Source organism: Tamandua tetradactyla, chromosome X, assembly GCF_023851605.1.
Source record: "Tamandua tetradactyla isolate mTamTet1 chromosome X, mTamTet1.pri, whole genome shotgun sequence".
Taxonomy (NCBI): domain Eukaryota; kingdom Metazoa; phylum Chordata; class Mammalia; order Pilosa; family Myrmecophagidae; genus Tamandua; species Tamandua tetradactyla.
The window spans coordinates 47,403,008-47,414,793 of NC_135353.1; the positions used below are offsets into that span (position 1 = coordinate 47,403,008).

General features: G+C 36.6%; 1 protein-coding gene across 1 annotated transcript in view; it reads left to right on the top strand.

Annotated features, from left to right (window-relative positions):
• STEEP1 (STING1 ER exit protein 1) overlaps positions 1 to 11,572 on the top strand; it is a 121,084-nt gene extending 109,512 nt beyond the window's left edge. Inside the window, exons 6-7 of the mRNA XM_077145575.1 lie at positions 1,590 to 1,682; positions 2,954 to 11,572. Of these exons, the coding sequence (XP_077001690.1) occupies positions 1,590 to 1,682; positions 2,954 to 3,016 (156 nt within the window). The 3' untranslated portion in view covers positions 3,017 to 11,572. The remainder of the gene's footprint in view (positions 1 to 1,589; positions 1,683 to 2,953) is intronic.
• The last annotated feature ends 214 nt before the right edge of the window (positions 11,573 to 11,786 follow it).

An 11,786-nucleotide genomic window follows, 5' to 3' on the forward strand; every position in this document is an offset into this window, starting at 1 on the left:
AAAGCCCATACAGCGAACCCCAGCATACCCTATCCCCCTTGATACCCAGACCTACTAATTTTAACATTTTACCACATTTGTCATCATTCTAGCTTTCTGTCTATCCATATATCAATCCCAGTATCTATTTATCCATCTAACTGTCAATCAATCCTTTTTTTGAATGCTTGAGTAGGCTGTATATTACTTAAACACTTAATATTGTCATGTACATTTCCTAAGAGAAAGAATATTTACATAGAAAGAATGGATTTTTAATGTTGACCTTGTACCCCACAACTTTGTTGAATTTTTTTATTAACTTTTAGCTTTCTGTGGATTCTTTGGGATTTTCTATATAAAGGATCATGTCATGTGTGAATAGAGGTAGTGTTATTTCTTTTGCAATTTGGGTGCCTTTATTTCTTTTTCCTGTCTAATTGCTCTATCTAGAAATTCCAGTACAATGTTGAATAATAGTGTGAAGGTGAGCATCTTCATCTGCCTGAATTTGGGGGCAACTTTTCAGTCTTTTACCAGATCAGTGTTTTTTCATAGGTTTATATTATGCCTTAGTGGGTAAAGCCTCCATCCCACTTCAATTTAAGAACTAATAGCCTGCCAAAATGTCCATCAACAGACGAGTGGCTAAACAAACTGTGGTATATACATACGATGGAATATTATGCAGCTTTAAGACAGAATAAACTTATGAAGCATGTAATAACATGGATGGACCTAGAGAACATTATGCTGAGTGAGACTAGCCAAAAACTAAAGGACAAATACCGTATGGTCCCACTGATGTGAACCAACATTAGAGAATAAACTTGGAATATGTCATTGGTAACAGAGACCATCAGGAGTTAAGAAACAGGGTAAGACAATGGGTAATTGGAGCTGAAGGGTTACAGACTGTGCAACAGAACTAGATATAAAAACTCAAAAATGGACAGCACAATACTATCTAATTGTAATGTAATTATGTTAAAACACTGAATGAAGCTGAATCTGAGCTATAGTTTTTTTGTTTGTTTGTGTTTTTTTCTTTTTCCTTTTTTTATATATTTTTTATTTTTTATTTTTATTATTATTTTTTTCTTTATATTATCATTCTATATCTTTTTCTGTTGTTTTGCTAGTTCTTTTCCTAAATCGATGCAAATGTACTAAGAAATGATGATCATACATCTATGTGATGATATTAAGAATTACTGATTGCATATGTAGAATGGAATGATTTCTAAATGTTGTGTTAGTTAATTTTTTTTTAATTAATAAAAAAAAATAGGAAAAAAAAAAAGAACTAATAGCCTAAATGATTTCAAGTTCCTTCCAGTTCTGATAGTTTATGAGTCTATCCTTAACAGTAACTACAACTACATTTATGGTACCTAAGTATAATGATGTTTACAGAGAATTGTTATCTGTTATTTTAAAAATTGTTTGTAATCTGAACCCTATAGATTATTGAAAAGATGAAGAGTTGAAAGGGAACAGGGTCCTGCTGGTCACATTATTTCATTGTTTGAGTAGTATAAATTGCTACTTATTGTTATTGTGTTATCCGTTGATGAGATGCTAATTTATGGGTGCTCTTTCTCCTTCAGAGAGAAGTTGCTGACTCATATGCACAGAATGCCAAAGTGATTGAAAAACAGCTGGAACGCAAAGGCATGAGCAAGAGGCGGCTACAAGAGCTGGTGAGTGCCATGGGAGTGGAAAGGTGGTAGGCTTCATTATTGGGATTCTTGCTTTCAGAAAACCTCGAGGAGGCACAGAAAGTCTCTTTGGGATTACTAGGGTAGTTTGCTGCTGGGTTCCTAATCCTGGACTGCAACCTCATGGCTGTCTGCCTACTTGGTTGTGTAGCGGTGACTATACGATCTAGCCCTGAAGTTATAATACTTGTTAGATAGCCCTAACTAGAATGATATTTTATTCTGGTAGGTGTGCTCTAAGGTCAAGAGTAAAAGGTTAGGATTTAATGATGCTCTCCCAGTGTATGTATGATGGCTTATAATAGTGCAATATAGGCAGTATGAGAATTGGGAAGGCCTCTTTAAAGCCCTTGTGTTGGTTTTCTGTGTTATTCCTGGGCTCATCTTAGAGTATTCACCTCAATATATGATGGTGCCTCTATTTTTGTCATTTGGATAATAATTTACTTATAATATTTCATTAAAACTAGATATCACTGCATTGGTGACTCATCAAATGGTATACCTAGTATATTTTAATGACTACAAAGAATATTTGGTGACTGAGGTGATGAATCCCAGGAGTGTTTTTTTACCTTGCCACAGTGGTCTAGAACAATGCTTATCAAACTTTCTGAGGTGAAGGGCCAATGCTTTTTTTTTTTTTTTTTTTTAATTTCCAGTCTGTCATGAATAGCATTCCAATCTATCGTTGTATTCTAAAATACAATAAAACTGAATTGGCCCCAAATGTTATTATTAGGTTATTTCATTTTATTGTTATTCTATCAGATTGCTATAAAAGTTTCTAAATACTTAATCTCAATTCTTGCATATATCTTGACCTGGACTGGTAAAAAATGGTTCTCAGACTTGCACCAGTTTCTGAACCATACAGCTTTGAGTAGTATTACAGAAAAATGCTTTTCTTCCTGTTCTGCCGAGAATATGATACTGGCATGCCAAGTTATTGATTCCTTTGGCCCTTAGGGGGCCCCTGAGGCTGCTGGAATCCCTGCACCAGTTACCTTTAGCCATAAGTAGCCTTGTATATTTACCCATTTTTCCATACAAATATTTTCATTTTCTATATGTACCCCAACCCCAGAAATTTTAGAAAGCATTTGCTAGAATTTTGTAATGATTTTAGTACCACTATTCTAATTTTTATATTAAATGGACATTATGGGATACTGTTTGGGGCAATTAGAATCAAGAAGGAAAATAAGAATCTTGTTTCACGTATCAGGACATGTACTTTTCTTCCTCTCTAGGCTGAGCTGGAAGCCAAGAAAGCTAAAATGAAGGGGACCTTGATTGACAACCAGTTCAAATAACCAGGATCTTTCTCTATTCTCTGTCTGGAGGCAAGCATTTAGAGCAGGTGGAAAAAGAACTTTTTCTTGACTATATGGACTGGTTCCTACCTTCATGCCCTACCAGAGAGTTTCATGTTGCTTCCTGTTGAATCTTCTATATTCAGTGAGTTTTTGAATTGAGTCCATTTGCCCTGTTTCCAACTCGAGAGGGCAAGGAAAGTAATATTCCAGGAGATTTGTTTTTTGAAATCTTTCTGTATATAGGTTTTTTGTGCTATATTTTGTCTGTGAGGCATTTGATTTAAACTTTTCAGCTGTGTAGAAACTATATGAATAGATCACCATTTGAGTTTCACTAGTTTCTAAAGTGGTTGCTTTTCTTCCTTCAAAATTAATAAAATACCATTCTACATATGCACTCAGTAATTCTTAACATCATCACATAGATGCCTGATCATCGTTTCTTAGTACATTTGCATCGGTTTAGAGGAACTAGCAACACAACAGAAAAAGATATAAAATGTTAATATAGAGAAAAGAAATTAAAGTAGTAATAATAGTAAAAAAAAAATTAATAAAATATGTAAAGATTTTTGAGAAAAACATTAAGGTGTGTCATAGATAAAAGCAGTGTAAATTATATTTAAAGTTACAGCAAATCAGATTTTTTTAAGTGACTCCATATCTGTTCTTAAAATGGCAGGTACTGGCTACAGTTTGAATCTTTACTGTCTAAGGAATATGCATATCTGCAGGAAGCTTACTTTACTGTATACTTTAAAGCTATAGGTGAACCATACCAAACCTTATGCTTACAAAAGGAAAAGCCAAATTCTTTTTGTGGGGGAAGGATAGGATAGCACATATCTGAATGAAAATAGGATCTCAAATGCAACTCTCAAGGGGTTCTAGGGGCAAGATGGCAGCATAGTGAGGTGTGTAATTTTGTTCATCCTCCAGAGCAACTAGTAAATAGTCAGGAACTGTATGGAACAACTGCTGGGGGAACATCAGTGACGGGACACACAGCATACACCAGTCTGGAATGGGTGGAGCAGCTGAAATCTTACACAGAACTATAAGTCTCCCAAGCTGTGGAGAACGGTACCTTTCCCCCGTAGGCACAGCAGGCTGATTCCCCAGGGGAAAGGAAACATATTTTACTAGTAGCAACAAATTAGCTCAACCAAACTCCAGTTGCAGAATTAACAAATTCTAACTCTGAAAACAGGCCCTGAGCACATATAAACCTGGAGTAAGCACTAAAGGAACCAGGAGTTTTCAACCCTGCAGAGAGGGGGCAGGGCCAATGGGGAAAAAAAAAACAGAGGCTTTTTGAGTTGGACAGTGCAAAATACTGGAAAAGAGCTGGACCCCAAGAAAAAGGGACACATAGAGCCTGGGAACGCATAAAGGCATGTACCAACTCCAGTTCTTCTTTGGCAAACCTGAAGAACAAGGGTCCCACTCAGAACAGGTTTTTTTGATTGTTTGTTATAATTTCTTAACTGCTCGTTAGATAGAACTTCAAGCACTCTCAGTTACCAGCACTGCCCCAGGTAAGGGGCAGTAGTTAAGGAATGTATGAGAGACAAAGTAAATAGTCAGGTGAACTATTCCCTAAAGGGTGTATCATCCCTGAGAAAAGGGGGGTGGGTCCTAGCTCAAGTGGAGGCCCTCCTTCAGGGAATTCAGGCCCCAGGGGCTGGAAAACAGAAGCAATCAAAGCCTGCCTACTATGTCAGCCTCAGTCTCACCGATGCCCCTAGCAAGGAGAGGCTACTGAAATTAAAAGCACCATATCACTTTATCCTGGGGGGAAGCTGTGGGCAGGCAAGCACCACATGGGTCAGGATAGGAAAAGCATGAAGTCTAGAGGCTTCATAGGACAGTCTGATGACCTGCTGGGACTTACCCTCAAGGAAACTTGATAACTGGTTGCTCTCTCCTCTTGAGATGTGGGCCTGTCTGTCTGGGAAAATCTGACTGTGATCAGTAATATCTGAGGAAACCCTCCTCAAAAAAATAGGTTCCATATAGCAGGACAGGAAACAGAAAAACAAGAACTGAAAAATTCTAATCCGTTAAACAGAACCTATGCTAGAGGTCTATGATAAGCTGAACTGAATGTGAAAGAATAGTTACAGAACAAAGCCATCCAGCCAGAAAACCATAGGTAAAAAAATGAAAACAACCTCCAGAATGAACTAATTAAGAAAATCAAATGCCCAGATGCTAGCAAAAAATAATGGATGATACTAGGATAATTGAACCTATGGCCAAGTCAAAGGAACTAACTGACAATTCAAATGAAATACAGGAGTTGGAATAACTAATTCAGAATAGTTATTGAATAGACATGCAAAGTCTCATCAAAGATCAAATCAGTGATTTGAGGAAGGATATGAAGAAGACATTAGGTGAACATAAAGAAGAACTCAAAAGTTTGAAACAATAAATTGCAGAACTTATGGGAATGAAAGGTACAATAGAAGAGATTTAAAAAATGGAGACATACAATAATAGATTTGAAGTGAAGAAAGGATTAGTAAACTAGAGGATAGGACAATGGAAATCCAATACACAGAAGAATTTATAAAGAAAAGAATGGAAAAATATGAGCAGGATCTCAGGGAATTGAATGATGATATGCAGCACACAAATATATGTTATGGAAGTCTCAGAAGGAGAAGAGAAGGGAAAATGAGCAAAAAGACTAATGGAAGAAATAATCACAAAAATTCCCCATCTCTTATGAAAGAAATAAAACTAATGATCCAAGAACTGCAGTGTACCCCAAACACAGTAGATCCTAATAGATACACTTCAACACACTGCTCAGATTGTCAAATATCAAAGACAAAGAGTGAATTCTGAAAGCAGCAAGAGAAAAGCAATCCATCACATTCAAGGGAAACTCGATAAGACTACTTGTGGATTTCTCACAGAAACCATGGAGGCAAAAAGATAGTGTTATAATATATTTAAGGTTCTGAAAGAGAAAAACTTCCAACCAAGAATTCTACACCCACCAAAAGTGTCCTTCAAAAATGAGGGGGAGATTAAAATATTTTCAGGCAAAAAAATAATTTGTGACTAAGAGACCCATTCTACAAGAAATGCTACAGGGAGCACTACAGGCATAAAGGAAAAGAGAGGAGAGAGAGGTTTGGGGAATAGTGTAGAAATGAAGACTATCAGTAAAGGTAACAATAAAAAAAATTAGATATGGCATGTAAAATCCAAAAGAAAGAATAGAAGAACGTACTGCCTTTATAGTAATAATATTAAATGTTAGTGGATTAAACTCCCAATGAAAAGACATAGACCAGCAGAATGGATTGAAAAACAGGACCCATCTGTAAGCTGTCTACAGGAGACTCAGTTTATACCCAAGGACAAAAGCAGGTTGAAAGTGAAGGTTGGAAAAAGATATTTCATGAAAACAAACAGAAAAGAGCAGGGGTAGCTATGCTAATATCCAATAAATTAAACTTCAAATGTAAAACCATTAAAAGAGACAGAGAATACACATATCACCTTGTTAGTCAAGATGTAATGGAGAGGCTGGAGGAAACTGCCAGAAAATGTAGGGCTGTGTTCCAATAGCCATGTTTCTTGAAGATGATTGTATAATTATATAGCTTTCATAATGTGACTGTGTGATTGTGAAAACCTTGTGTCTGATGCTCCTTTTATCTACCTTGTCAACAGAAAAGTTGAACATATGGAATAAAAATGAATAATAGGGGGAACAAATGTTAAAATAAATTTATTTTGAAATGCTAGTGATCAGTGAAAGGGAGGGGTAAGGGATATGGTATATATGAATTTTTTTCTGTTTTCTTTTTATTTCTTTTTCTGAATAGATGCAAATGTTCCAAGAAATGATCATGATGATGAATATGCAACTATGTGATGATATTGTGAATTACTGATTGTATATGTAGAATGGAATGATCAAACGTTAAAAAAAAGAGACAGAGAAGGACACTGTGTATTAATAAAAGAAACAATTCGACAAGAAGACATAATCATAAATATTTATGCACCAAGCCACAGTGTTCTAAAATACATGAGGCAAACACTGACAACATTGAATGGAGAAATAGATGCCTCTACTATAATAGTTGGAGACTTCAATTCCCCATTCTCATCAATGGATAGAACATCTAGACAGAGGATCAATAAGGAAATAGATTTTGAATAATCTGATAAATGAACTAGACTTAACAAACATTTACAGAACATTACACCCCACAACAGCAAGGCACACAGTTTTCTCAAGGAATCATGAATCATTTTCAAGGATAGACCATGTGCTGGGTCATAAAGCAAGTCTCAATAAATTTTAAAAGATTGTAATTATATTAAACACTTTCTCAGATCACAATGGAATGAAGTTGGAAATCAGTAACAAGCAGAGGGCCAGAAAATAAACAACACATTCTTAAACAATTAGTGGGTCAAGGAAGAAATTACAAGGCAAATGAGTAAATATCTTGAGGTAAATGAAAATGAAAACACAGTAATCAATATTTATGGGATGTAGCAAAGGCAGTGGTGAGTGGAAAATAGATTGCCTTAAATGTCTATATTTTTAAAAAAAGGAGCAAAAATCGAGGAATTAACTATTCACCTAGAAGAGCTAGAGAAAGAACAGTAGACTAACTCCAAAGCAAACAAAAAGAAAGAAAAGGTGAGCATCAGGGCATAAATAAATGAAATTGAGAATATGAAAACATTGAGAAAATCAACGAAATGAGAAGTTGGTTCTTTGAGGAAAATCCATAAAATCGATGGACCCTTAGCTAAGCTGACTAAAGAAAATATACAGGATGCAAATAAATAAAAGCAGAAATGGAAGAGGGGACAGAACCACTCACTCTACAGAAATAAAGGAGGTAATGAGAGGATACTATGTGCAACTTTATTCTAATAAACTAGACAGCATAAATGAAATAGACAACTTCCTAGAAAGGCATGAACAACCAACATTGACTTGAGAAGAAATAGAGGACCTCACAGACCAATCACAAGTAAAGAGACTGAATCACTTATCAAGGAGCTCCAATAAAAGGCATTATAAATGATGCCTAATGAATGCATGTGGCTGAAGAATGCACTGACTGAGAAGTAGATTGGCAAACGATTCTGTATACATCTGATCAAATATTGTGCTACTACAAACAGCACGAAGTTGTGAGATAGACAACATTGTGAATTAACCTCTGGAACATTGGGTGAGGCAAAATAAGCCAGAAACAAAATAACAATTATAGCATGGTCTCCTTTTGAAAATGCTTAAAAGAAAGCAGGGGCCTAGTTTATAAGCTCTTGTAGCAGTCACTTTTTGTCTGGAGTGGTAATTATTATTTCTAGATTTTCAGAGGCTGTTTCATATATGTATAACCTGGTATTCAGAACACAGGGGTAAGGAAGACATTGTCTACATTTTAGAACCTCACCTATTCTTTGAGACCAAAGGAAGAAAGGTTTATTTTGACTGGAACGTACATTTTCTGTAGCACGTAATCTAACTCAACCTGTTTAGATAGCTCATTTAAACAGTCGAAACAGCCCAGAATAAAAATGAGGGTCTTTAATCTTGTATAGTGTAATGTAATGCCTGGATATATCACAGAGTGTATTAAGCAAGTAATAAAAAAGTATTAGCAAAGTTCCTTGAGGGATGGGAGAAAAAATATTAACTATTAAACTTTACCACTGGGGAAACCCCAGATACTGTGTCAAACATTAGGGACACCCAAATCAGTAGACCAAGCCCTTGATCTTGAGGCTTGTTCTTGTGAAGCTTATGTATGTAGCAGAAAAGGGTAGTCTACCTGTAAGTATGCCTTCGAGTCACCTACAGAGGACCTCTTTTGTTGCTTAGATGTGGCTTCACTGTCTCTAAGCCCAATTCTGCAAGTGAAATCATTGCCATCCCCCCTACATGGGACATGACATCCAGGGGTGAAAGTCTCCCTGGCAGTGTGGGAGATAGCTCTCAGGATGAGTCTGGCCCTGGTACCATGGGATCAACAATACTATCCTGACCAAAAGGGGGAACAGAAGTGTAACAAGTAGGGTATCAGTGGATGAGAGTGTTCAAATAGAGTCAAGAGGCTACTTTGGAGGTTTCTCTTATGCAAACTTCAGTTAGACATTACTAGCTGTCATAACTTGCCAAACCCCAAACAAAACCATTCCAGCCAATCCTAAAAAAACACCTAGGGCATTATATAAGATTTTACAAAGGTTCTATGCACTAGGGTAACTTTCCAGAAACTTACAACTTCCAGATAGTTCCCTAGACCAGATAAGTCCTGAAACCTAGAGGGGCCAGCCTTATCAGAACATCAGCTAGTTCCATCTCCCTACCCCATATTATTGACAGTTCTTCCAACATGAAAAGTCAGAATGGTTATAGCCAAAATACCCCTAAAGAGTGGAATAGAAAAATCAAAGGGGATGGTGGAGTTATACAGAGAAGGTAGGGTTTAATAAACAAGTGTGATTGCTGAATCATTATATTGATATTTCTTTTAGTCTCCAGTATCTTAAAGCAGCTAGAAGTAAAAACCTAAAATTGTGGAGTTGTAACCCATACCAAACTCTGAAATATGTTCTACAACTAATTGTTGTACTGTGCTTTGAAATTTATTGCTTTTTTGTATATATGTTAGTTTTCACTAAAAAGAAAAAAAAGTGATGATAAGAAAATATTTATTCCTTCTAGCCTCCAGTGTTCTGGAATAGCTAGAAAGAATAATCGGAGATGATGATATGGTAGCCCATGACAGACTCTGGGATCTGTCCTGTAACTACTTGTTGAAGAGTGCTTTGAAAGCTATTGCTTTTTTCTTTCTTTGCTTTGTATATATATTATACAATAAAAATAGTTAAAGAAAAAAAAAAAGAAATAATCAGGGTCCTAGATTGTAAGCTCTTGTAGCAGTCGTATTTTGTCTGGAATGGTAATTATCAGATTCTGGATTTTTAGAGGCTGTTTTATATATGTACAACCTGGTATTCAGAACACAGGAATAAGGAAGACATTGTCTATATTTTAGAACCTCACCTACTCTTTGAGACCAAAGGAAGAAAGGCTTATTTTGTCCAGAACCTAAATTTTCTGTAGCACATACTCTTAACACAACCTGTCTAGATAACTTTTTTTAAATACTCGAAACACAGGGAGCCCAGGATAAAAATGAGGGCCTTTAATCTTTTATAACATGGTGTAATGCCTGGATATATCTCAGAATACATTAAGCAGGTAATCAAAAGTATTGGCAGGGTGGGCCATGGTGGCTCAGCAGACAGAGTTCTCACCTGCCATGCAGGAGACCTGGATTCGTTTCCTGGTGCCTGCCCATGTAAAAAAAGAATATATTGGCAAAGTTCCTTGAGGGATGGGAGAAAAAAATGTGAAATTATTAAACTTTACCATTAAGGAAACCCCTGATACTGTGTCAAACGTTAGAGACACCAAAATCAATGGGCCAAGTCCTTGATTTTGAGGCTTGCTATTGACGCTAATGTATGTAGTGGAAAAGCTTAACCTACCTATAGGTGTGCCTAAGAGTCACCTCCAGAGGACCTCTTTTGTTGCTCAGATGTGGCTTCACTCTCTCTGTAAACCCAACTCTAAATATGAAATCAGTGCCATCCCCCCTTCGTGGCACGTGACATCCAGGGGTGAAAAGTCTCCCTGGCGGCGTGGAACGTGACGGCCAGGGATGAGTCTGGCCCTGGCACCTTGGGATCAACAGTGCCATCCTGATGAAAAGCGGAAAAGAAGTATAACAAATAAGGTATCAGTGGATGAGAGAGTTCAGATAGAGTCGAGAGGCTATTCTGGAGGTCACTCTTACGCAAGCTTCAGTTAGACATTACTACCTATCATAACTAGCCAAACCCCAACAGAAGCCATTCCTGCCAATCCTAAAGAACACCTACGACATTATATAAGATTTTACAAAGATTCTATGCACTAGGGTAATGTTCCAGAAACCTACAATGTCCAGGTGGTTCCCTGGACCAGATAAGTCCTAATCCTAGAGGGCCCAGCCTTTCCAGAACATTAGCTAGTTCCATCTCCCGACCCCTTAATAATGACAACCCTTCCAACATGAAAAAAGTAGAATTAGCATAGCCCAAATACCCCTAAAGAATGGGAGAACGATCTAAGGTGATGTTGGAGTTTTATAGAGAAGGTAGGGTTTAACAAACAAGTATGATTGCTGAATCATTATATTGATATTTCTTTTAGTCCCCCATATATTAGAGCTGCTAGGAGTGAAAACCTAAAATTATGGAATTGTATCCTATACCAAATTCTGAAATCTGTGCTACAACTAATTGTTGTGCTGTGCTTTGAAATATTGCTTTTTTGTATATATGTTATTTTTGACAGTAAAGAAAAGTAAGTGATGATATATATATATTCTAGCCTCCAGTGTTCTGGAGTAGTTAGAAGGAAAATATTTCAGATATGGTATGGTAGCCTATGACAGACTTTGGGATCTGTCTTGTAACTACTTGATAAAGAATGCTTTGAAAACTTTATTCTTTCTTTGCTTTGTATATATGTTATATTACACAATTAAAAAAAAAAGTTAAAAAAAAAAAAGGAAGCTCCCAAAAAACAAAAGTCCAGGACCAGGTAGCTTCACATGTGGATTCTATCAAGGATTCAAGAAAGAATTAGGACTGATCCTGCTCAAACTCTCCAAAAAAATTGAAGAGGAGGGAAAGCTACCTAACTCATTCCATGAAGCCA